Source organism: Lemur catta, chromosome 8 (genome assembly GCF_020740605.2).
Source record: "Lemur catta isolate mLemCat1 chromosome 8, mLemCat1.pri, whole genome shotgun sequence".
In the NCBI taxonomy this organism is placed as follows: Eukaryota; Metazoa; Chordata; class Mammalia; order Primates; family Lemuridae; genus Lemur; species Lemur catta.
In genome coordinates this window covers 17,099,688-17,127,032 of record NC_059135.1, presented here as the reverse complement: position 1 = coordinate 17,127,032, position 27,345 = coordinate 17,099,688, and the positions used below count along the sequence as shown (strand labels likewise).

Genomic DNA, 27,345 nt, shown 5'->3' with positions numbered 1-27,345 from the left:
ATAATAGACTGAGACACTTGGAATGCCAGGGACTGCCACAGGAAAAGCTAACAGAATTTTGAAAAGATACTTAATCTAAGTTTCAATTAGTAAACTGGAGACTCCAAAGCCTACCTTATAGAATAGTTATGGGGATTAAATAAAGTCAAGTACCTAACAAAGTGCCTGATATATATATGGTACAGTCTTAATATAGTAGATTCTAAAACAGACCAAAAACTACCACCAAAAATAATTCTTCCTTAAAGTAATGGTACTATAGTGCACAATAATATTACAATACTATTACAATAGCATGTTAATATTATAAAACTATGGTAAAAATATACTTTGGTTCTATTCATAGGAGTTTAAAACTGAGTATTTGAGAAAATTAGCTTAGAAATATTAGAGCCCCTATTAGAGAAGAGCAATTTACAGTGATACACAACTTACTAAAATTGTTCACATTTAAAAGATAAAAGATCAAGAATCAGTGAGACTAGAGCAACTGGAATCCATACGTTGCTGGTGGCGATGCAAAATGGCACATTGGAAAATAGCTTGGCAGTTCCTCATAAAGCGAAACATACCCTTACCATATGACCTAGCAGTTCCACTCCTGCAGGCAAACGTTCATAGCAGCTTGGTTCATAGTTCCAAAAACTTGGAAACAACCACTTATCCAACAATGAATAAACAAGTTATGATATATGTGGGTGGAGTACAACTTACATATTAAAAAGGAGCAAATTGATTTATGCAACAACATGGATGAATCTTAATATAATGCTAAGTGAAAGAAGCGAGAAACAAAACTTTATGATTCCATAATATTCTAGAAAAGGCAAACTATGGTCACAGAAAGCAGATTATGGTTGCCAGGGCCCGTAGATGAGGGTGGGGATTGACTATAAAGAGGCACAGGCTTAAGATCTGTATCTTGATTGTGGGGCTGGTTACATGACTATATTGTTGAAACTCATCAAATTGTACACTTAAATGCGTGAGTAGTAGTGTGTATAAGTAAATAAAATTGATTTTTTTAAAGCACAAGGAGATACCATTTCATGAGTGATATGCAAATTAAAACCGCAATGCGATAACACTAGAATAGTTAAACTTCAAAAGGTAGCCAAATCTAAATGTTGGAGAGGATGTACAGCAATTGGAGCTTTCATACATGACTAGTGCAACCACTATGGAACGCTAACAGTTTCTTACAAAGTTAACATGTATCTGCCTATGGCTCAGCAATTCTACTCCATGGTATTCTCTAAAGAAAAGGAAAAAACAAAAAATGAAATTGTATGTCCACCAGAATGTTTATTGTAGCTTTATTCATAATAACAAAAAATTGGGAACAACCCACATACCTCTCAACAGGAGATCAGATAAACTGTGGCATGGAATACCACTCAGTAATAAAAAGGACCAAGCTGCTGGTTTATCAACATGGATGCATGGATGAATCTCCAAAGCATTAAGTTGACTGAAAGAAGCCAGAGTGCATGCCGTATAATTAAATTTAACCTGCAGGGGTTAATACTGTAGTAAGAAAAGATTCACAAACTTTCTGAGGTGGTGGCAGTGCTCCAATTCTTGGTTTGGGTCTTGGTTACATGGGTGATGCACTTGTTAAAACTCAAATTGTACATTGAGGACCTGTGCAATTTAAGGATAGCATTTAAAAAAATTAAAGTGAAGTTGACATGAAATTATTAATAGTTTAAAGTGAACAATTCAGTGGTATTTATTAAATTCACAATGTTGTGCAACTGCCAGCTCTATCTAGTTCCAAAACATTTTCATCAACCTAAAAGGAAACCTGTGCCCATTAAGCAGTTGCTCCCTACTCTTCCATCTCCCCAGCCCCTAGCAACTACCAGTCTGCTTTCTGTTTCTATAGATTTACCTATTCTGGATATTTCATATAAATGGAATAATATTTGGCCATTTGTGTCTGGCTTTTTAGCATGTTTTTGAGGTTCATTCACTTTGTAACATATATTACAATGGAATAATATTCCATTGCATGTATACAGCACAATTGGTTTACCCATTCCTCCATTGATGGGCATTTGGGCAGTTTCCACCTTCTGGCTATTGTGAATAGTGCTGTTGTGAACATTTGTATTCATGTATTTAAGTACCTGTGGTTGATTCTTTTGGGTATTGTATTAGTTTACTGGGGCTGCCATAACAAGTTACCACAATTGAGTGGCTTAGAACAATGGAAATTTATTGTTTCTCAGTTCTGGAAGCTCAAGATCCCAAATCAAGGGGTCAGCAGGGTTGATTCCTTCTGAGGGCTGTGAGAGAGAGTCTGTCCCATGGCTCTCTTCAAGCTTCAGGTGGTTTCCAGGCAATCTTTGCATTCCTTGGCTTGTGCAAGCATCACCCCAATCTCTGCCTTCATGTTCACGTAGCATTCAACCTATGTGCATGTCTCTCTACAGATTTTCCCTTTTTCTTAAGGGCACTAGTCATACTGGATTAGGAGCCTACTCTACTAGTATGACTTCATCTTACCTAATTACATCTGCAGTGACGTTATTCCCATGTAAAGTCAAATTCTGAGGTACTGGAGGTCAGGTCTTCAACATATGAATTTGTGGGAGAAGGGGTGCAGACAGACTATACAACCCACCACAGACATATACCTCGGAGTGGAGTTCGCAAGTCAGATCAGCTACTAATAATTCTGTGGCAATGGCATTATCAGTCTTTGTGTGCAGCTCTCCGGAATAATCATGATAACCATCAAGATGTGTGGTGTATTTAGAATTTGAAAATCTGTTTGATTGACATCCCAAATCTGGATACTTTTTGGCAGAGGGAAATACATTTTAAGACACATCTCTCTTGTAGAGAAAATGACTCAAAATCAGGATCCATGGGCTTGCTAAGTGCCGGGTATCTCACAGTCATACCTGAGATAAACCTCACTAGTTCCTCTTGCCCATATCTTCCCTCTCCATCTTGCCTCTACCAGAAGAGAAAAGGCCCACATCCCTGGAGATAAAAGAACTTTTTTCTATAGCCTATCTCTACTCTAGACAAATAACTTTTCTAATGAGCTGTGATAGTAACAGATTAGGATCTTTGGCATTAAGAATGTCACTTGAGGCCAGGAGTTCGAGAACAGCCTTGGCAACATAGTGAAAACCCATCTCTACAAAAAAATAAGAAAAATGAGCTGGGCATGCTACCGCATGCCTGTAGTCCCAGCTACTTGGAAGGTGAGGCGGGAGGACTGCTGGATCCCAGGAGTTTGAGGCTTCAGTGAGCATAATCATGTCACTGCACTCCACCCTTGGGGCAACAGAGCAAGACCCTGTCTCTTTAAAAAAAAAAACAAAAAACAGAATCTCCTCATGATATATTTCAGAAGAGAAATTGTAATCTCTAGAAGAGCTATTATGTACATTTTCTTTTTTTTTTTTTTTTTTTTTTTTTGAGACAGAGTCTCACTTTGTTACCCGGGCTAGAGTGAGTGCCGTGGCATCAGCCTAGCTCACAGCAACCTCAAACTCCTGGGCTTAAGCGATCCTACTGCCTCAGCCTCCCGAGTAGCTGGGACTACAGGCATGAGCCACCATGCCCGGCTAATTTTTTTGTATATATATTTTTAGTTGGCCAGATAATTTCTTTCTATTTTTAGTAGAGACGGGGTCTCACTCTTGCTCAGGCTGGTCTCGAACTCCTGACCTCGAGCGATCCACCCGCCTCGGCCTCCCAGAGCTAGGATTACAGGCGTGAGCCACCGCGCCCGGCTATTTTCTTAATATAAGTGCAATTCTCTATAGCAGGTGCTGGAACAAAACAAATAATGGAGTTTCTATTACGATTCAGGCACCATTCTCATACGTTTTTTTAAAAAAAATTCCTTTGATATTGATATTATTATCATCATCCCTATTTTCAGATAAAAAATGAGGTTCAAAGGAGTTAGACAACTTGTCCAAGATTACTTAAGAAGTTAATGGATACATATACCACCGTATTTCCTAGTACTTTGTAGAAGTCGCTGGCTTCAGAAATCAGTGGTAAAGCCTGGACTAAAGGAAGGATGAGATATGAGGCCTTAAGGAAGAGGCAAGAATACTAAGAGATTGAATAACGTGACAATGAATTAACCGGGCGGTCAAGGGCACCCTGACAGTTCCTAACAGTTCAACTTCATAATTCGTGATTATAAAGTAATAAATAATTTATAAATGTTTTTCCCATAAAATTTATTTCTTATACATTTTCCCTTGCCTGGGAATGATGAATTTTTATTCTTAGCCTGTCATTTGCTGTAGTGAGTACAGTTCACCATGGGTCCCAGCCAACCCTCTACTATGCAACAAACTTCTAGAGTGAGCAATCTTGGGGGTTGGAAGCATGGACACAAAATCCAGCTTTGTTCAATGACATGCCATGCCTGACCTCTAACTCCATGTCACACCTAACTCCTACCTACTTCAACCCTGGGCTGGTCTTGGTCTTTCTCTCTCTCTCTCTCTCTCTCTTTGTTTCACTATATATTTTATTGTAGTAAAATATGTATAATGTAAAATTCGCCATTTTGACCATTTTAAGGGTACAATTCAGTGACATTAATTACATTGACAATGTTGCACGACCATCACCACTGTCTGCTTTCAAATTTTTCATCACTCCACACAGAAACTCTACCCATTAAGCAATAACTCCTTATCGAGCACCTGACAGCATCTGGTAACCTCTAATCTACTTTCTTTCTCTTAAATGTGTCTATTCTAGATATTTCATATAAGTGAAATCATACAATATTTGTCCTTTTGTGTCTGGCTTATTTCACTTAACAAGCTCATTTCAAGCTTCATCCATGTTGTAGCATCTATCAAAACGTCATTCCTTTTTATGGCTGAATAATATTTCATTATGTTATTGCCAGGAGTTTCCCAGCTGACGGGGTTGAAAACAGGGTGTCATGCAGGAATAAGAAACAAGACAGTAGAAGAGAAAGAGTGGGGTCAGAGGACTCAAGGCTTTCCAGACCAAGAGTCCTGAGAGTAATTCCTCACTCGTATTCATTCATCCCAAGAACAAAAGATCATCATAAGTCAAACGAACATGTTCTAAAGACATCCCACAGGCAAACGATGTTCTATAGATTTCCATAAAGATTACATATCCTAAAGATATCCCACAGGCAAACTTTAAAGATTATTTATAAAGATTAAGATATTCAGGTGCACAATAATCTTAGCAAAGCTATTTCTCACCGAAAGCTAAACAAGAACATCAATTTGGGATTGCGGCCAAGCTAGTTTTCCAGCAGGTTGGACGTCCCTGATTGCAGTCCTGCAGCAGTTTTCCGCCCCTAGGAGAGAAGCTGTTTTCAGTTCCTCCTGCCCTTGGAATGTCCTTACCATTTGGAAAACAGCCACACCTATGCAGAGTGTCACATCCGCAGACATTCTTATGCCAGCAATATGCCTAGGTCACCCTAACATTTCTAAGCTACCCCAACACTCATCTTTTGTTTATCCATTCTTCATTGACAGATATTTAGGTAGTTTCCACCTTTTGGCTATTATGAATGATACTGCTATGAACATTGGCATTCAAGTATCTGTTTGAGCCCCTCTTTTGAATTCTATATACTTCTGGGTATATGATGAGGTCTGTCCAGAAGGAACAAGCCATTGTTAATATAACAAGAACAGTTTGCACGACATCAATGTAACATGGCAGCCAAGGAGAGTGGACTGGAATGCATACGCATGAACAATGACACCCTCACTATACTTGTCAGTGGGTACGAGATGCTATTGAGTGAGCATCTGTACTGTGTGGCCGTCACATCAAAGTGACCGAGCAAGTAGAGCAATGTATCTGCATCAAATTTTGTGTTAAACTTGAACATTGCTCTGTGGAAGCCATTTGGATGATTCAGAAGGCTTTTGGGGATGACCCAATGACAGCAGCACAAATAAAAGTGTGACACGATGGCTTCAAAGATGATGGAGAGTCTGTTGAAAGTGATCCAAGTTCTGGAAGGCCTGTGACAAGCAGAACACCTGAGGATGTTGAACGTGTACAGGTTAGGTTAGGAGACACTGGGAGAACTGTGTGAGGTCCCAATGTGCCTACTTTTAAGGGGACTGAGGCGTCATTGTCCCATGTACAATGTTTCTTGTATCTTGTATCTTCTTTGATAAATGTCTCTGTTTTTCATATTCCATGACTGTACACTGTTACTGAAAGCTCAGCACTTGTCTATGAGGTCACATCAGAAGAATGAGAACAAATGGTTTGATGAGAAGGAAAGAAACGTTTATTACTTTGCTGACAAAGGAGGACAAATGATAGACTCTATCATCTCAAAATCCAAATTTCCTGCACATAAGCAGAAATACAGAGCTTTTAAAGGGAGGGCCCCAGTTTTAGGCTACTGTGTTAATGATTCTAATTGCCCCATCTCTGGCAAAGACAAAGCCTGTGACCTCTGCCCACCTGGGACCACTTGGGCTCACCTGGGAGGCTGCTGGCCTGGGATGGCTGAGCTATCCCCTGTAACACAAAGAACAAAAGACCTTCTCCCTGCCCAAGGCAGCGATGCAGGCCAGGCCCCAGTTCCCAAAAAGAGTGGGGGAAGTTTTACAGAGACATTAAATATTTTTGCCATTTTTCTCCAGGCCATTCCCTCTGTTCATATTCTCCACTCTCAATTTTACACTTCCATATCTATGCAAGGAGGGGCAACTACTTTGTTACAATACTTTCCAGACAGACCTCATTATATATCTAGGCTTGGAAGTGTTGGGTCACATTGTGTCTTAGTTTGTTTGGTGCTGCTGTATCAGAATACCTGGAACTGGATAATAAACAGAAATTTATTGCCTCACATTCCTAGAAGCTGGGAAGTCCAATATCAAGGTGCTGGCATCTGACAAGGGACTTCTTGCTGTGTCAGAACTTGGCAGAAGGGATCACAAGGCAGAAGGGCCAAGAGAGGGCAAGAGAGAGTAAACACACTCCTGGTTACAGCATTAGTCCATTCTCTTAAAGGTACCACCTCTTAATACTGTTACAATGGTAACTAAATGTCACCATGAGTTTTGGAGGGGACCAATATTCAAACCATAGCACATCGTAATTCTAAATTTAACTTTTTGAGGATCTGTCAAACTTTCTATAGTGGCTGCACCATTTTGCATTACTCCCACCAGCAATGTATGAGGGTTGCAAGTTCTTCACATCCTCACCAACACCTGTTATTTTCAGGTTTTTTTGTAGTTGTAGTTGTTTTTTTTGTTGTTGTTTTTGTTTTGTTTCATTTTGTTTTTGAGACAGAGTCTCACTCTGTCGCCTGGGCTAGAGTGCCGTGCCATCAGGTTAGCTCACAGCAACCCAAACTCCTGGGCTCAAGTGATCCTTCTGCCTCAGCCTCCTGAGTCGCTGGGACTACAAGCATGTGCCACCACATCCAGCTAATTTTTTATATTTTTAGTTGCCTGGCTAATTTCTTTCTATTTTTTTTAGTAGAGAGAGGTTCTCAATCTTGCTGAGACTTGTCTCAAACTCCTGATCTCAAGTGATCCTCCCACCTCGGCCTCCCAGAGTGCTAGGATTACAGGATTGAGTCACCATGCCCAGCCTGTGGTTGTTTTTAATTAAAGCCATCCCAGTGTCTGTGAAGTGGTATTACATTGTAGTTTTGAATTCACTCCCTTAATGACCAACAATGAACATTTTTTTCATGTGCTTATTGACCATTTGTATATACTCTTTGGAAAAATATCTTTAAGTCCTTTGCTTATTTTTAAACTGGGTTGTTTGGTTTTTGTTGCCAAATTGTAATAGCTCTTCCATATTCTGGATGTTAATACCTTACCAAATATATGATTTGCAAATATTTTTTTCTCACTCTGTACGTTGTCTTTTGCTCTCTTTAGAGTGTCCTTTGATGCCCGAAAGTTTTTAATTTTTGTGAAGTCCAGTTAAATTTTTGGTTGTTGTTGCCTATGCTTTTGATGTTATATTTAGGAAAACATTGCCAAATCCAAAGTCATGCAGATTTTCCCCTGTTTTCTTCTAAGAGTTTTATAGATTAGGCTCTTAAATTTAGGTCATTCAGCCATTTTGAGTTAATTTTTCTATATGATGTAAGGTAAGGGTTCAACTTCATTCTTTTGCATGTGGATATCCAGTTTTTCTAGCACCATTTGTTGAAGAGATCATTCTTTCCCCATTCAAAGGTTTTGGCACCCTTGTCAAAAATCAATGGATCTTCAATATGAAGATTTATTTCTGGGCCCTCAATTCTACTCCATTAGTCTATATGTCTGTCCTCATTGCCAGTGCCACACTATTTTGATTACTGGAGCTTTGTAGTAAGTTTTGAGATTAGGAAGTATGAGACTTCTGACTTTATTCTTTTTCAAGAGTATTTTGGCTATTCTTGGTCCCCTTAAATACTATATGGATTTTAGGATGGGTTTTTCCATTTGTGCCAAAAATGTATTATTGTGATTTTGATAGGGATTGCATTGAATCTAAATATGGCTTTGGGTAATATTGTCATCTGAACAATATTAAGTCTTCCAAGACATGAACATAGCTGTCTTTTCATTTATTTGGGTCTTCTTTCAGCAGTGTGTTATTTCTTTCTCTCAGCAATGTTTTATAGTTTTCAGTGTACAAGTCTTGTGCCTCCTTGATTTAATTTATTCCTAAGTATTTCATTTATTTTGATGCTATTGTAAATGGAATTGTTTTCTTAATTTCTTTTGTGGATTGCTCATTGCTGGTGTATAGACATACAACTGATTGTTGTATGTTGAATTTTTTAGCCTGCAACTTTGCCTTGAAATGTTTTTGAGCAAGGCCTGTCTCTTTTCTGCCCTAAGTTGGTTACACAATAGATAGTCAAAACAAAGGTGAGCACCTGGCATCAATTCTTTGGGTAGCCCTGAGACAGGTGAGAGCAGACAAACACAGTAATTTATGAATAAGATCTGCTCTGCTCTCTCCCGAACCAGAAACAAGGGTCCCACGCTGGGAATGCAGGCTGTTGTCTTCAAGACTGGGAGGCTATGATCCTCCCGCCTTGGCCTCCCAGAGTTCTAGGATTACAGGCATGAGCCACTGTGCCCGGCCTCCATTTCTTAAAAGCAGTAAAACCAAAGTACTGGTTATAGATTAAACAAGACACCTGGTGCATTACAGTAATAATCTTATTAAGTGAGGAACTTCACTTATATTAACTTTTATTCTCACCACAGCCCTGTAAAGTTGGTATGTATTATTTTTTTTTAAGGCTGGTCAAGTGAAGCAGTGGGAGTGGAGAAGGAACAAAGGAATCTGTAACTGGTTGTGATCAATTAGTTGCAAACACCACTGCACTCAGACCAACCAGTGTGTATTTTTCTTATTGCCCAAAGTTTCACAGCAAGTAAGTAGCAAAGCCAGGATTAGAACCTATGTCATATAGCTTCATGTCCATAAAGCCTATGTTCTTTTCTGTTTTGAACATTTTTTTCTTATTATAAAGTAATTTGTGGGTTTTATTAACAAATTAGGACAACATGCCAAAAAGTATAGAGAAGAAAATAAAAGTTACATGTAATTTATCATCATTATTAATTCTGGTATGTATCTTTCCAATTGTGTGTGTGTGTGAGAGAGAGAGAGAGAAAGCAACTGTTGAAATGGTTTTGTAACTTGTTTTTGTTTCTTCTTAACATTGTGAGCATTTTAATAAAACACATACTCTTTTTCAGGATATCATGCTACCTCTTGTTTCAATGAGTTCTTTTTTTTTTTTTTTTTTGAGACAGAGTCTCACTTTGTTGCCCTGGCTAGAGTGAGTGTTGTGGCATCAGCCTAGCTCACAGCAACCTCAGATTCCTGGGCTCAAGTGATCCTCCTGGCTCAGCCTCCCGAGTAGCTGGGACTACAGGCGTGAGCCACCACGCCTGCCTAATTTTTTGTTTCTATTTTTAGTTGACTGGCTAATTTTTTTCTATTTTTACTAGAGACGGGGCCTCGCTCTTGCTCAGGCTGGTCTCAAACTCCTGACCTCAAGTGATCTTCCCACCTCGGCCTCCCAGAGTGCTAGGATTACAGGCATGAGCCACTGCGCCCGGCCTCAATGAATTCTTTTGTTTCAAGATAGGGTGTCCCACTCAAGTATTCGGAGTATAGCAACACCTCCAAGTATTCCCTTTTAATCAAGTGGCCCACCCCTGTTAAGGAAGCAGCAGTTGGAATGTTTCATTTCATTCCCTTTAGGGAAAGGATGACCTAGCAGAGTACAAAAACAGTCAAATATTTGCATTGTAAAAGCTGGTGTTCAGACGTGTGTTGAAATATTTAGAAAAAAAAATATTTGATTACCAAGAGCCAGTTTTCCCTGCTTTGAAGAGTAAAATTTGCCCTATGTAGTGAAAGCAGAGGCAATAGAGCAGTGGTCTACTAAAAGAAAGCCAGCATAGAGCATTCATAATCACTGGGACTCCTAGTTTCTGGCTGGCTCTGACCTTCCTAGCTATCTGACTTGGGCAAATTAGTTTTGGGAGGGGGGACAAATTGCTTTTCATCTCTGTCCTTCTGCTTTTTATTCTAAAATATTAGGATAATAATGTTATTAACTCTTAGAGGTATTGCAGGAAGCAAATGAGTTAATGTTAGGAACATGCTCAGAACGTGGCTGGCACATAGTAAGCCCTTAAATGTTAGTTCTTCCTTCTCCTCCCTTCCCCTTCTTCCTCTATTCTTCCTCCTCCTTCTGGGCTGGTGTGTGTCATTGAAATAGGGACCTGTGTCCTGGGCTTCTACTCCCCCAATGACTTTGAGAATCTGAGAACAGAAAGGCCCTGTACCTGCTCCCTCTCGCCCAGTGTTTCAGCAAAGTCCCAGGACAGCATAGAAAAACTGCCCCAAACTGGGAGGGAACTGAGAGACCAAAGAATGATTCACACAAGTCCAGCTTGATGTGTTAGATGAGTTTATGAGAGGTTGCTTACAAGGGTACTGTAACAGAGGGAACCACCTGAAAAAAAGGGTAAAATGTTTTACAAGCTGTCTCTTTAACCGCACCCCTGCCCACCACACTCTTTGGGAATTATAACCTACATCCCTCCCCTAGGCCAGTAATCAGATGGGCATGAGAACGTCCACAGGAGATGACTCAAGGGAATTGTCCTGGCAGGGGCAGAGGTCACGAGATTGTCTTTGTTGGACATGGGGTCTATTAGGACCATCAACTGTAGTTAAACAACAATTCCCTGAAGCTGAACTCCCCCACTCCTTTAAAAGCTCTGTATTTCTGCTTATGGTTAGGACAATGGTTTTTTTCTAAGGTGAGAGTCTTCCATCTTCCATCCTCCATTTGCTGGCAAATTAATAAAACTTCTCTTTCCTTCTCAAACCACTTGTTTCCATTCCTCTGATGCAGCCTCAGGGACAAGTACCAAACTTTTGGTAACAGAACTTGCTCCTGGGTGGCACAGGAATTCCTTCCACAGGAGCTTTCTCACATGCAAAATCCACATCCATGTGTTCACCAACCTGGAAGCTCAACTGAGCTTTGGTGTCCCCAGTTTTTATTGGAATTTCATTACGTAGGCATGATTGGTACAATAATTGGCCGTGTGTTTGAACCCAATCTCCAACCCCCTCCCTTCCCAGGGGTTGAGCTGGTATCACCCAGCTTGAAGCCCCAACCCTCTAATTATGTGATTTGTCTTTCCAGCATGGTCAGCCCTTATGTCCTGAAATTCTCTTGGTGCCCACCATGAGTAACAAACACACTCCTATCAGTCAGGAAATTCCCAGGGTCTAGAAGCTCCATTTCAGGAACTCAGGACAAGAACAGACAAATCTCTATTATACAGCAGCAGCAAGTATCCCTAACTGTACCAAGAATAACTTTCTGATATAAAATGGAATTCCAAACAAGAATCTGCCAGATTCAGGAGGACAGCACATACCCTTGAGGTCATTTCTAGGGAGACTGTCACAGTAGCCCTGGTTGGGATAACAGTGAGCTGCCATCTCTGGAGATGCTGAAGTCACTGGGGCTGAGAACACTGTTTGGCTCCAGGCACACACTGTGATATAGGCTCAGGCAATAAGTTCTACCTTCTTACAGCCTGTCACCCCGCCCCTGGTTATCAGGGTAATGGGCTCCTCTCAAATTCCCATTTCTGCAGTAGAAATGTTCCTACTGTCTCCTTCCCTCTCACTTCAAATCTGGTAGAAAGAACATTGAACCCAGTACCTGGAGATCTGGGTTCAAAATGTGGTTCTGCTATTTACTTCTCTGAACTTCATTTTCCTTATCTGGAGGAGAAGAGTAATGACCTATTCAGGGAGACTGCAGTATTCAAATAAATTAATGTGAAAAAGAAGTCTTTTTATAAAGGGGCAGTATTTCAAACAAGTGTTCCCCTGGCACTAGAACAGGCAGAAAGAAAAGTGGAACATAATTCAACAGAGGGTAAAAACTGGCACACACAGGTTTTGTTTGAGCTGATTAAAATTTTTTAGAAGATTATCAGATATTTTCTCATGAAAATTCTGATGTCTGGCTTCTCTTTGAAAATCTGGAGCTCTAGCACCACCAGGCCTGCATTCCCATATGGCTAGAGCTGGCTGCCAGCCGGCCTGGGGCTTTCCCTCCACTCCCCTATTCTGGTCTCTGGCCACGTCGGCTGTGGAGGCTAAAGCAACTCCATCTCCGATGCTGATCCACCCTGTTGACTTCTGATTAATAACCCCGGTTCTTGGAATGCCTCTAGATTTCTATTTTACTGTTATTATAAATCCTGCCCTTAGGCAGATCCACATAGCATTCTTGCCTCTTCCTGAGGAGTCGACTTCAATTGTCTTACACATTCCTTCCCTGTGGCATATAAGCCCTGGGGGAGGGGGGCTGTGGGGGGGTGGCATGGTCATGGTGGGAATCCAACCTTCTTGTGGTCATTGGGACATGGCTTCTGTTCTGTTAAATATTTCTTTCTTTCTTTCTTTCTTTCTTTCTTTCTTTCTTTCTTTCTTTCTTTCTTTCTTTCTTTCTTTTTCTTTCTCTCTCTCTCTCTCTCTCTCTCTCCCTCCCTCCCTCTCTCTCTCTCTCCCTCTCTCCCTCTCTCTCTCTCTCTCTCTCTCTCTCTCTTTCTTTCTTTCTTTCTTTCTTTCTTTCTTTCTTTTCTTTCTTTCTTTCATCTCGCTCTCTCGCCCTGGCTAGAGTGCTCTGGTGTCAGCTGAGCTCACAGCAACCTCAAACTCCTGGGCTTAAGCAATTGTTCTGCCTCAGCCTCCCCAGTAGCTGGGACTACAGGCATGCACCACCATGCCCAGCTAAGTTTTTCTGTGTATATTTTTAGTTGTCCAGATAATTTCTTTCTATTTTTAGTAGAGACGGGGGTCTCACTCTTGCTCATGCTGGTCTTGAACTCCTGATCTTGAGCGATCTGCCCACCTGGGCCTCCCAGAGTGCCTGGCCAATATTTCTTTCTGAGAAACTGGATACATCAGCCTCTTTGGCCTCTCAGCTTCCTTGGACTTTGGGGGTAGGTTTACATAGATCTGCCCACCGTGGAACATCTGCTTCACTTAAAGTTTTTGGGTTTTCTGAAGGGGTGGGCATGGTGGTTCATGCCTGTAAGCCTACCACTCTGGGAGATGTCAGGAGGATTGCTTGAAGCCAGGAGTTCCAGACCAGCCTGAGCAAGAGCGAGACCACAAAAATAGAAAAATTAGCTAGGCATGGCTGTACGCATCTGTAGTCCCAACTACTTGGGAAGCCGAAACAAGAGGATTGCTCTGGCCCAGGAGTTTGAGGTTGCAGTGAGCTACGATGATGCCACTGCACTCCAGCCTAGGTGACTGAGTGACACTTTAAGAAAAGAATAATAAAAAAAAGCTATTGGATTTTTGATCCCTGGGATGGAGATGACAGAAATGGATCCAAATACATATTAGAATTGTAAAAAAGTTTTAGGCATTATGAAACATTGTGTGGAAGAACTGGCCTTGCCATCCCACCGCTCATCAGAGGACGTTTATTGACCTGAGGCAGGGACCTTTCCCCGGGCATCAGAGTGCAGCTGTTAAGAGCTAGTGTAGACCTCATGTGATGCCAGCAGCTCTCCCACATGCCCCAAGAAAAGCAGGAAAGAAGGCAGCTGCTTTGTTTGCTCTTTAGCAAAATAATTGATACTCAGTGATTCTGTTAATTTTGGGGGGAAATATTTTTACTGTGATGTGGGTTTAGACTGCACAGGCTTTAAGGGGAAGAGCACAGGCTTTATCTAGGGTGAGACACTGTACATGTCAGCTGGTGGAGGGCCTTCCCAGCAGCCATGCTGCTGGGCTCTCAAGTGGGGATATTATAAATTAAACAAGAGCTGAGGTTCCTCATCCACATCTCCCAGGAGCCAGATGCCCATGCCTTCAGTGCCATGGGACTGTTGGCTGAAACTCAGGGTCCAGTGAGGCTGTCGCACTAAGACTCAGAACATCATTTGAAGGCTCCTTCGATGGGGAAGAAGCAGGGTTTTCCTGAATAAGGGAGGTGAAATTTCTCCATCTAGACAATTGAGGAGGATGCAAGGGGGACATGGAGCAAACCAAAGCGCTGGAGAACCTGGCTAGACAAGCTATCAGGGAAGCATCTGAAGCACAAGGTCCTGAAGGTCAAGGCCACCAGCTGCTACCGTTGTGCAACCTTCAGGGAGAGTAACAGTTAACATGTTTGCTCCTCCCAGTGATTGCTTCTGAAAATGTCCTAACCTTTTGGTAAAGAAACATGTGCTGTCTGGTGTGGGGGTCTTAAGAACACTAAAGAGGTGGAGTGGCAAGGGTCTGTTCCTTCCCATTTCCTCCTGGCCTCCAGTGAAGATGGAGGGTGACCTCGGGAGGACTGAGACCCTGAGCTCCAGGCAGTCATTCAGCATCAGAGGATGACCCAGAGCCAGATGCTGAGAGCAACATGGCACCAAAAAAATATTCTGGAGTGAAATGGATCTCCTGCTAAGTCCTGTAATTTAAAGAATGCTCCTCCCAAGATAGGAAGGAGATGGGGACACCAACCCGGCAAACTCCTGAGCTATTATTTAATAAATGATGGTGGAATAATTAGATGTGATTTGGCTAAGAGAAGACTCTAGGTCACACCAAAACCAAAAATAAAGTCCAGATGGATTGAATTGCTAACTGTGAAAAAATGTAGCATGTAAAAAATGAAACTTTCAAAGACAAAGTGAAATATATGAGATTTTCCCCCCTAATAATCTTGGGATAGTCCCAAGCAAGATGTGAAACCCAGAAACCATAAAAGAAAAAATGCCAGATTGGACCACAGAAAAATCAACAAAAGGCACTCTAAATACAGTGGAGAGATAGGGGACAAACTACCAGGAGAAAATACTTTTAATACATATAACAAACAAAGGTGAATCTCCTTAAATAGAAAAAGAACACCAGCAAAACAATTAGAAAAGACAAACAATCCAATTGAAAAATAATCAAAGGATATGACTAAGGAATTCATAGAAGAAATAAAAATGGTCAGTAACCATATTTTTAAACACCATCAACCTTTATAATATTTAATGGGATTCACATTAGAGTATCAACATGATTTTTTTTTTTACCTGTAGGTGGGAAAAGGTTTATATAAATATGGAATAATATGGAAGTGGAAGAATATGCACTGAACTCTGAACAGTTCTTCATTTTGAGGGGATGTAAGTGGGAAAGATAGAGTGGAGCCTTTCACTTTGTTACTTTATACACATTCTGCAAGATTATGGATTATTTTCTTGTTCTTTTTTTTTTTTGTAAGACAAAATGTTTATTGGAGTCTTAGGAATTGCAATTTGGGAGACACAGATTTGGCTGGAAACCAAACTGTGTTTTGAGGAAGGAAAGGGAAGCAGGGATTTTTAAAAGGACGCTGAGGGTGATTATGCAAGTGTTTTTGAAAGAATTATCACTGTTGGAGAAAATTGGCCTAATATGAGTCCATAGTTCACTGCTTGTCGCAGTTTAAGAGTTGCAGTTCTGGCCAAATTTTGCTGTTTTCCAGTATGTTGTGGTCATGGCGGTTTGGCCCAGTTCAAAAATTCCAGGCAACTCCCGGTTGTGCAAAGTTGCAGGTCATGCAGGCGGTCCTTCTTAGAATGGCTTCCCAACTCCATTTTAGTGCTCTGAACCAGAGTGACACCATTTTGTATAATACATTTCACTTAAGCCACCTTAGTTTGTGGTATTTTGTTATAGCAGCCCAAGCTGACTAGGACTGTGTTCTTGTCTGACGTTGGTGTTCTGTGAAATGGGTTATGTTGAACAGGAGAACACCAAGGCCAAGCTGTGAGTGCCAGACCAGCTCCTGGTGACCCTAAGGCCTAACTGATAATGCCAGGACAGTTTTTCACTGTTTGAGGGCTGTTTCCTTCTCACATGTTTGTGGAATTGTAAGGAGACTGGCCTAAGGGACAAATGCCAGCAGCTTGCCTTCCTTTGGAATCTTTTCGTGAGAAAAGGAAATGCTTTTTTCCCCCCTCTCTAGGTTCATTTTCTTGATATTTTATATTTTTTAACCTTTTTTTTTTAAACTGGCTGCTTAATGAAGCTTTCTTATTTCCTAATAAATACATTTAATGCTATACATTTTTACCTGATATTATTTTGGCCATTCCCAACAAGATTCAATACATTGTTTCTGTTGTTGTCATTCATTTCTAAAGAGTTTATAATTTCCATTTGGATTTCCTTTTTAATCTAAGAGTCATATAGAAAGGTGTTTTTATTTACATGTAAATAGTTGGGGCTAGGCACGGTGGCTCAGGCCTGTAAGCCTAACACTCTGGGAGGCCGAAGTGGGAGGATCATTTGAGGTCAGGAGTTCAAGAGCAGCCTGAGCAAGAGCAAGACCCTGTCTCTACTAAAAATAGAAAAAATTAGCTGGCCAACTTAAAATAGAAACAAAAAATTAGCTGGGCATGGTGGCCAGCACCTATAGTCCCAGCTACTTAGGAGGCTGAGGCAAGAGGACCGCTTGAGCCCAGGAGTTTGAGGTTGCTGTGAGCTAGGCTGATGCTAAGGCAGTCTAGCCTGGGCAACAGAGCAAGACTTTGTTTCAAAAAAAAAAAAAAAAATAGTTGGGTATTTTTGTGTTTTGAAAGGGGTCATTCTTTTGTTGTTAAACTATAATTATATAATTATAATGTTATTACATTGTGATGAGCATGTATATATTGTGCCTTTTAGAATTATTGAAATATTTTTGATGGTCTAGTACTTGTTTATTTTTCTGAATGTTCCATGTGTATTTTTGAAAAATATTTAGTCTTTGTTTATTAATGTATTAATTTCATTTTAAAATCCTCTATAGCCTTAATTATTTTTGTCTACTTGATTTGTTAAATTCTGAGAGAAGCACATTCAGGTATCCCAAAAGTATTATTGATTTGTGGATTTTTCAAATTTTCTTGTATTTCTAACAGCTTCTGTTTTATATTTTGAAGATCTGTTGTTAGGTACATAAAGGTTCATGACTATTAAATATTCTTGATGGATGGTACCTTTTGTAAATTTGAAGTATTTAATTGCCTTGGATTTAGTTTGATTTTAATATTTCACTTCTATTTTATTTTACTTTATTAATTAATTTATTTATTTTGGAGACAGGGTCTCACTCTGTTGCCCAGGTTAGAGTGCAGTGGCATCATCACAGCTCACTGCAACCTCAAACTCCTAGGCTCAGGCAATCCTCCTGCCTCAGCCTCCCCAGTAGCTAGTAGTACATTAGGCACACACCACCACACCCAGCTAATTTTTTAATTTTTTGTGGAGATGGGGTCTCACTATGTTGCTTAGGCTGGTCTTGAACTCCTGGTCTCAGCCTCCCAAAGTACTGGGATTATAGGTGTGAGCTACTATGCCTGCCTCCTATTTTATTTTTAATGCATTTGTTTGGTATATCTTTAGTCATTCCTGTATTTTCAGTCATTCTAAGCTATTTTTATTTCAAAGTATCTCTCAGAATACCATGTAGCTGGTTTTTTTTTTCTTACCCAACAAAAGAATCTTTAAATAGCAAAAATTGTTTTTATAATTTGAAGAAAACTTTAAAAATAAATGAATAAAATAAAATGAAAACATGATGGAATTCATAGAAGGGAAATTAAAATGGCTCTTAAACATATACAAAAATGTTCAACTTTACACATAATAAGACGAAGGCAAATCAAAACTACATTATAAGAAATATTTCTTACCTATAAGATTGGCAAAGATCAAAAGTTTGATACCATTATGTAGTGGAGAGTATAGGGAAACAAACTCTCAAATATGGCTCAAGAGCACGCAAATTGCTACAGAGCTTTCGCACTTTTAAATGTACCTGTCTTTTGAACCAGCAATTCTACTACTAGGGATTTATTGCACACACATATTTGCACATGGGTGAAATTACAAATATAGAAAGATATTTATTGCAGCATCATTTGTATAAATAAGGAAAATATTGGAGTGCTGGGCGCGGTGGCTCACGCCTGTAATCATAGCACTCTGGGAGGCTGAGGCGGGAGGATCGCTCGAGATCAGGAGTTCGAGACCAGCCTGAGCAATAGTGAGACCCCGGTCTCTACTAAAAATAGAAAGAAATTAGCTGGACAACTGAAAATATGTAGAAAAAATTAGCCGGGCATGGTGGTGCATGCCTATAGTCCCAGCTACTCGGAAGGCTGAGGCAGTAGGATCGTTTAAGCCCAGGAGTTTGAGGTTGCTGTGAGCTGGGCTGATGCCACGGCACTCTAGCCTGGGCAACAGAGCGAGACTCCATCTCAAAAAAAAAAGAAAAGAAAAGAAAAGAAAATATTGGAAACAACAGAAATGTAAATCAGTAGGATACTGATGAAATAAATTGTGGTTAATCCATGCATTGGAATAATGTGTGGGTTTAGCGTTTTTGTTTTTTTATTTGCCTAGCTCACAGCAACCTTAAACTCCTGGGCTCAAGCGATCCTCCTGCTTCAGCCTCCCAGAGTGCTAGGATTACAGGTGTGAGCCACCACACCTGGTCCATTTGTGGCTTTAAAAAAGAATGATACAGTTCTATACATGTTGATATACAACTTCCAACATACCTCAGGGCCTTGTCATTGAAAGATTAGAGTGTGTTGCTTTGAGTTTACAGCTGGCAAAAACTTGAAGGCAGAACTCCAGAGGTAAATTAGTCATTTAGGACCACTTTCTTATTAATGGTATTTCCCATTTTCAGAAGAGGAAGCTGAGAAGCTGAGTGATAGACCCTCACATGGCTGGGGGAAGAAAAGCTGGAGTCCATGATCTCTCATGTCTGAACTTTGGGTTGGAAGCTAAAAGGATTAAGGACCGGAAATACACTAGCCCTCTAACGAACTGCAGCTCAGCTTCAAAGCACTTCCCATCTCACTCCTGAAATTGTACTCAGGTGCTCCTGGATTGCTAGTGTCTTCAAGCAACTGTCAGAGATAAAAGCAGGTCTTTGGTGGTTTATACCTGTAATCCCAGCACCTTGGGAGGCCAAGGTGGGAGGATCCCTGGAGGCCAGGAGTTCAAGACCAGCCTAAGCAACTTAGTGAAATACTGTTCAAGGTATTAAGCTACCTGTAAACTAGCTATTTGAAAGGCACCCAAATTCTAGAAATCCTAGGAGAGGAGAAAGAATGGGGAGAAGTAATGTTTGAACAGATAATGGTGAAAAAACTCTCCAAACTGATAAAAGACATTTAGCCACAGATTCAAGAAACTAGGAACCCTAGGATAAATAAAAAGAAATCCACACCTAGCCTCTCAGCTGTCAGTCTAATTGTTTGAATTTAAGGTGCTCTTTTCCCCTCTGGCTGCCTACAGATTACCCATTCTTCCAATGCTCTTAGAACCAGATTTACCATCCAGCTGGGTCCTTCAATCATGGGTTGGATAATCTCTGAACCTGTGTTTATTTTATATTTGCATGAGTCATGTTTTTAACTTTTTGAAAACTATACTTTGTGGGTTTGTTTGTTTTTTTTTTTGAGACAGTGTCTCGCTCTGTTGCCCGGACTAGAGTGAGTGCCGTGGCGTCAGCCTGGCTCACAGCAACCTCAAACTCCTGGGCTCAAGCAATCCTCCTGCCTCAGCCTCCCGAGTAGCTGGGACTACAGGCATGTACCACCATGCCCGGCTAATTTTTTCTGTATATACTTTTAGTTGGCCAGATAATTTCTTTAAACTTTTAGTAGAGACGAGGTCTCGCTCTTGCTCAGGCTGGTCTCGAACTCCTGATCTCGAGCGATCCACCCGCCTCGGCCTCCCAGAGTGCTAGGATTACAGGCGTGAGCCACTGTGCCTGGCTTGAATATACGTGAAACAAAGGATTCATGAGACACTATTTCTTCTTGCAATAAGTTTTCTGTACTTTTTATTCTTTTCATTTTATTAAGTATAACTCTGATCACAACCCACTAAATCTGGTCTCAACCTGCAGTTTAAACATCCTGCCTTAGCAGACAGGGCAGTAAAGGGTGTGTAGGGGAGAATTGCATTTAAAAAAACAAAGCAAAACCCCCAAACCACTAATCCTTAAATTTGTTTGTTCAGCTTCACCTTTCCAGGAATCAGATGCCTGCGGGCTCGCTCAGCCCTTGGACTCCGGGATCAGTCCGGGAGGCTATTAGGAAAAGTCAAGCGGGCAGTTTGGCCTCAGCAGCAGGGACGCGAGATCCACGGGGGCGGGGGCTATGGCGCTTTCGGGTGGCGATCCGGCAGGCAGGCCGGGTCTCCCTGGCTGGGGCCTCCGGGTCTTGGAAACTGTCTGGGCCTCCGAGAACTTCGCTGCATTCCCGCCCGCCCAGAGTTCAGACAAAAAAAAAAAGTTCTTGAGAGTCCGCGGGAGCGCGGGGTGGGGAGGCGGTGGCGGTGGCGGCCTTGGTCGGAGCGCTGTGGGTCTCCCCCCGCGAAGTCACCCCGTCCATCTCCTGCCTTTCCCCGCGCCGGGGGCTTCCAGCTGGAGAAGGTGGCTCCGGTGTGTTCGTTAGATCCTGCTTTGGAGGGAGTGAGGGCCGCGTAGAAAAGTGACCAGGAAGAGGCTTGCTGGACCCGCCCCGAGCCACCCCGGCCTTTAAACCCGCCCCTGCCCTGCTGTCCCCCCGCGTTGGTCTAGGTGCTCCGCGCTCCGATCAGAGGCGAGTGCGACCCATGGCTGCGCTGGGCTGCGCCAGGCTGAGGTGGGCGCTGCTGGGGATGCGAGCGGCCGGCCGTGGCCTCTGCCCACTCGGGGCCAGAACCAAGGCCGCTATCCCTGCCGCCCTCCCCGCGGATAAGGCAGCCGAGGCTCCTGTAGCCGGGCCTGGCGGCAGGCGGCGACTACGAAACCCAGAGGAGCTTCCAAGTGTTGGGCAGCTGCGCTTCTTATTTCAGCTGTTCGTGCAAGGCTATGCTCTGCGCCTGCACCGGCTCCAGGTAACCCTGCGGGAGCCTCACGACCCGGAGATGGGGGTGGGCAGGGACAGACAGGCTGGAGATGGAGGGGGTGTTGGACAAAAAGGGAAGGTTACAGGCACTGAACTGGGTACTCACTGAGTCTATGGCCATAAATTGGAAATCTATAGGGACAATGTGCAAAGTGCTGACAGAACTCTTGGGCCGAAATGAACAGGACAATGAGTGGTATGACTCAGGAGGACACCAACAACCAGGTGACTTGGAGGCTAGACTTAAAGTGGACAGAGGTTGGGAGAGGAGGGCGCTGTCTTAGGAAGAGAACGGCAGGTGCGTGTGTATAAGCTGACAGACGGTACAGAATCGGTATTTAATTCTTTGGCGATATTGGCTACCACAAACTGCTTCCAAAGGAAATAACTTCAGGAATACAGAGGCCTCTTAAAAATTTGCAAGCTTTCCCCTTGGGGGGGAAAAGCCCCAATATTGCTTCTCAGGGAGTGAAAGCAAACTCACAGACAGCAAGGAGAGGGTGCATTGTTGTTATTAAAACATCAATGTCCAATAGGAAGGACTTACCCAGTGGAACACAGAGATGAGGCAGGAATGGACGGATAGCCCTCTGCCAGCTGACAGAGGCTGGAAGAAACCCAGTGTTGACCAATGTTTGTTAAGTTGGAGAGGTTTTAGGAAATGAACCAAAGGGATTCATGTGGCCTCTGTCTTTCTAATGATGCTCAACAAATATTCATGCACCTACTGTGTCCTAGGCATGGTTCCAAGTGCTGGGATTCCATGAGATGAGGCTCCTGCCCCTGCCCTCATGGGGCTTATATGCTCCTTTGAGGAAGATGGAGGACAAAGAAGTGAATAGATCAATAAACAGTTAACTTCAGAGAGAGGACTCTGGCGGAAGAAGTGGCTCTAAGGTTGGGGGAAGGATGGGGCCTTTGATCCACTGGTGCCCTCTGCAGGGACATTTGGCTGTCCTATCAGTCACTGATAGGAGGAGGAGGCAGACCTTCGGTTGGGTTGGCCAACAGTCTGTAGGCCTCGTGTCTGTGCTGTGGAGGAGGCAAGCTGAAGAGGAGCTGTGGGGACTGGGGACACGGCAGGCCCTTGAGAACAGCCTCCAAGGCCAGGCTAAGGGCCCAGGTTCCTTGGAGGGACTGGGGTGGGCTCTTGAGCAGTCAGGGGGTGAGTGAAGATGGTCTGTGAGAACCACTATCTGGGTTGTGGCATATGTGGTAGGAGAGGCGCAGAGGGTCTCAGGTGACGAATGCTCAATGTGGCAGCATGCAGCATGGAGAAGATTGGAGCCATATTCCACAGAAAGCCAGACTGGGGGTTGAGGACGAGGGGGAAAATGACTATGAGGGTGTGAAGGGCAAAACTGGCCACAACCAGGGCTGCATCCTCTTTACCTGCCCAGGTGGGACAGGGTCTCCTGGGACCTTTCCTGTTGGGCTCATGATTCTGAGCCTTGGAGGGCCAGGCGCATCTTGAGAGATGGTTAAAAAATCACTCCCTGTGGCCCCAGCTCCTTTAGCCAAGAAACCGGAGTCTTGTTAACTTCCCGTGCTTGATTTAACCTTTACAAATATAAGGGGCCCAATGAATGCCCCAAGGGTGAGGATCAGGATTTCTCAGGGGGAGATTTGCTCAGGATTATCTCTAGAGTAGCAACTACCAAAGACATTCTAGATGGCTTTAGGAGGAGGAAGAAGAAGCAGGAGAAAGCTAGGAATGTGTGGCCTTTGAAAGGTGAGCCTAGGGCTGGGATTTAGAGAAGGCCCCTGGTTTCAGTCCTTGTATCCCAAACATCTTAGGTCACATGAACCTGGGTTGTCCCATGGGAAATACATTATTAGTCCTTCCCACTACATATGGCTGATGTGAGTTAATAAAGAGTGGAGTGTTGTACATCTATAAAACCCAGTTAATAGCCCTATTGAGGAAGAGGGTATGTTTCAGTGACCTGCTCACTTTGTATCAGTTAGAATTTGTTTGGTGGCCACTTAGACTGGCTGAAACTATAAAGCAGCTAGCTTTGTTATCTTATAGAAAGTAAAACTCCCATAGTTGAATGTCCTTTAGATGTAATTTGCTTTAGAGATTTATGAAGTTACCAAAACAACATCTTTGTTTTTCTGTAGCTCTCTGGGCTCTGCTGTCTTGTAGTTGTTTGACTGGCTTGGCCTGGGTCAACTGCCTACCCCTGACCCCATCATAGTGGCCAGGAGGAGATGGACATACCTTAAGTAGCTTAGCTGCATGCAGGCTCACTCCTAAAGTTGGGGTTGGGGTCCCTCCCACCCAAACCAGATGGCTAACACACAAAGGGGAGGAGGAATGGGTGTAGGGGCAGCCAACCACAATGTCCCCTGTACCCTCACTTGTGAAAAACTGCATTAGCACACTTAAAAGTAATAAAATCAGCTTAGGGCTTAAGGGGGTGGGGTAGGAACGGAAACATATAAAAGTTGTAGTACTCCATAAATGCCAGTGACTTTTTCTTTCCTAATGAAAATAATGTCAAGAGTTCTAGAAAAATGAAATTTGAACATGTTAAAGTGATACATAAATTTATTTTAAATTTACACCTTTCAAGGATGGTGATCCTGAGAATGATGAGATATCTATTCTGTAGCTCTTATTGTGGACTACCTGAATTGGGGACTACCTGTGCCCCCAGTGCCCTGTGCACATATTTGTCATTTCATGTATCATGTTTCTTGACATCATCAGTTTATAAGGCTTGGAGATTGTGCCGTGAAGCTCTGAGGGCTGCCTATGTTTTTCCCACCTCTGTCCCCCACCGCACCCCCACCCCATGTCAGGCACAGTCTTAGGCACAGGGGAGGAGCTGCAAGTGGTATAGCTGGAGTGGGTTAGTTATTGAGGGTGTAGGTTCCTGATAAAAGGATGAGTTTAGCTCCACACACACCCACCCACATGTGTTCTTGCCTTTCTGCCTTCCACCATGGGATGACGCAGCAAGAAGGCCCTCACCAGATACGTGTTTCTTGACCTTGGACCTCCAGAACTGTAAGAAATAAGTCTCTGTCCTTTATGAATTACCCAGCCTCAGGTATTCTGTTATAGCAGCACAAAACAAACTAAGACAGGAGATCAAACCTCCCGAGGATCGTAATACTCCATCACACCGTTGTCTGTTGCTCCGTAACAAACTAACCCAAATCATAGTGGATTAAAACAACACACATTTTGTTCTATTCATAATTTTGAGGGTTAGGAATTTGAGCAGGGCACAGTGGAAATGTGTTATTTCTGCCCCGTGATAGAGTGGGGCTTTAGCTTGAATGGCTGAAGATGGCTAGGATTGCTCACATGGGGACCATATGCCTGGGCCTCGAATCTGGTTTTGGCTGGCTTGTCATGTCTGCTGGGGCTGGAACGGCCAAGATAGCTTCTTCAATGGCAGATTTGGTGCCTGGGCTGTGTTTGGCCGGAACAGCTGATATTCTCTCTCTCCTTATGTGGCTGCTTGGGCTTCCTCACAGCATGGTAGTTGTAGGATAGCCAGACTTCTTACCTGGTGCTGGTTCCCCCCCAGATTGAATGTTCTAAGAGACAGAAAGTGAAAGTTGCCCTTTTCTTAAGGCCTGGGCCTAGAAACTGGCCCAGCATCATGTCCACTGTATTCCACTCATCAAAGCAGTTAGAGAGCCACTGAGATTCTAGAGAAGACATAGACCTCACCTCTTAACAGGAGGCATGTCAAAGAATCTGTGGCCATCTTTAATCCACTAAACTGGTTTCCTGGGATTCAGGTACTTAGGGAGAGAAATTAGTAACTACATTGCTGGACTGCTTGGTGTGCTAGGACCCAGAACCAAGGAGTAGAATTTTATGGAAGGAAATTCCCTCTGGGCCTTGGAGAAACGTGATGGAATGTGCTTCTCTGGTGCCTCTCCATTAGGTTAAGTATCTCTCTCCCTTGGATAATGGAAGATAAAATGTTGCCAAATTCTTGCTGTTTGACTCCCCTCTTATGGATTTTGTAAAGACCACCCTCATTCTGTTAACACATTCTTTCTTCAGTTTGGCTAACACCTTTGATTAGACGGATTTTCTTCCCTAGCACTTATGTTGCCATCAAGCCTTCCAGAGATTATCCTCCAGTTACTGTGACTGGACTTGAGTGTTTTTCAGTGTCATCTAGCAGACATCTGTAGGTTGTCATTGAGGCTGTGGCAGAACTGGGTGTATTGCCCTCAAGCATTAGGGATAGAAAATTTGAAACTATGTATTAAGGCCAAAAATGTACGTGATACTAATTTAGCAATTGTACTGTCTGAGTTTTATCTTACAGATAAGCTACTGTGGTCAAAGAAATTTTCAGGAATATTGAAGGTAGCATTATTTGCGGTTGGGGAAGATTAGAATGACTTAAATATCCCCTAGTAGCAGACTAATTAAATTATGGTACGTTCATACGATGTATTTTTATGCAACCATTAAAAAGAGTAGGGATAGATCTATCGTGTTAATATGAATTGCTTGCTAAGAGATGGGAAGAAAGTAAGATGTAAAACTATGTAATATGCCATCATTTGTGGGTAAAGAAAGAGTATGGGGCCGGGCACAGTGGCTCATGCCTGTAATCCTAAGCACTTTGGAAGGCCAAGGTGGGAGGATCGCTTGAGCCCAGGATTTCCAGACTAGCAAGAGCAAAAGCAAGACCCCCATCTCTACAAAAAATAGAAAAAATTAGCTCATGCCTGTAGTCCTAGCTACTTGGGAGACTAATGCAGGAAGATAGCTCGAGCCCAGGAGTTTGAGGTTGCAGTGAGCTATGATGACACCACGGCATTCTAGTCTGGGTGACACAGGCTCCATCTCAAAAAAAAAAAAAAAAAAAAAAAAGTTAAAAATTAGAAAAAAAGAAAGAGTGTAGGGTATGTATGCATCTATATATATATATGTTGGTATATGCATAAAATATCTGGGAGGACACACAAAAAATTGGTGACAATGGTTGCTTCTGAAGGGGCTTTGGGCTCTGGAGGTTAGAGTTAGGAGGAAGACTTACTTTTCATTGCAAACCCTTTTGAACTCTGAATTTTAACCGTGTGCATGTATTTATTACATTTTGCAATTTTAAAAAACAACAACAGCAAGAGAATCAAGAGCAGGAGATAAAAGGATGGCTTACCAAATGCATCCTATCCAACATAATATTTTGGGGTCTTTTGATACCCTTTCCTAGTCGATACCCCTCTTTGGCTCTGGGTCCTCACTTTTGCTATCTGCCTCTACTTCATCTCTCAGCACTGTGTCCCTTGCTGATCATCCACTCCTCATTCCCCCACCTGTTGTCCTTGTTCTCTCCAGCTAAGTCTGACTTGTAGACAGAGGTACGCTCAGCTCCCTGAGGTTTGCCTCTGGATGTTGCGGGAGCTGGGCATGGGGGATGAGGGTACTTGTGGTTTCCTGAGGGCATCCCAGGCAAAGACTTTTGTTAGATCACTCTAGGATTTCCTCTACCCTCATCCTATTGTTTCTGTAGGTTGCATTAAAACAGACATCTTTCTGATGATTAAAGTAACGGCTGCACACATCCACAAAAATGTCCTTTTGCAGTTTTGTTTGTAAAATCAAAAATCCAGAAACATGTTAAATGCCCATCAAGAGGTTAACGAAATCGTGATATATTCATGTAATAAAATACTATACAACAGTCAGCATGAATGCGCAAGCTGTTTATGTATCAATATGGATAACTCAAAAGCAGAGTTGATCACGCCTGTAATCCTAGCACTCTGGGACGCTGAGGTGGGTGGATCGCTTGAGCCCAGGAGTTTGAGGTTGCTGTGAGCTAGGCTGACGCCACGGCACTCACTCTAGCCCGGGCAACAGAGTGAGACTCTGTCTCAAAAAAAAAAAAAAAAA

At 42.5% G+C, this 27,345-nt stretch overlaps 1 protein-coding gene across 1 annotated transcript in view; it reads left to right on the top strand.

The window, feature by feature from the left end:
- The first annotated feature begins 20,924 nt into the window (after positions 1-20,924).
- Positions 20,925-27,345, top strand: part of LOC123643999 (sterol 26-hydroxylase, mitochondrial) — a 35,600-nt gene continuing 29,179 nt past the window's right edge. Inside the window, exon 1 of the mRNA XM_045560063.1 lies at positions 20,925-21,450. Within this exon, the coding sequence (XP_045416019.1) occupies positions 21,187-21,450 (264 nt within the window). The 5' untranslated portion in view covers positions 20,925-21,186. The remainder of the gene's footprint in view (positions 21,451-27,345) is intronic.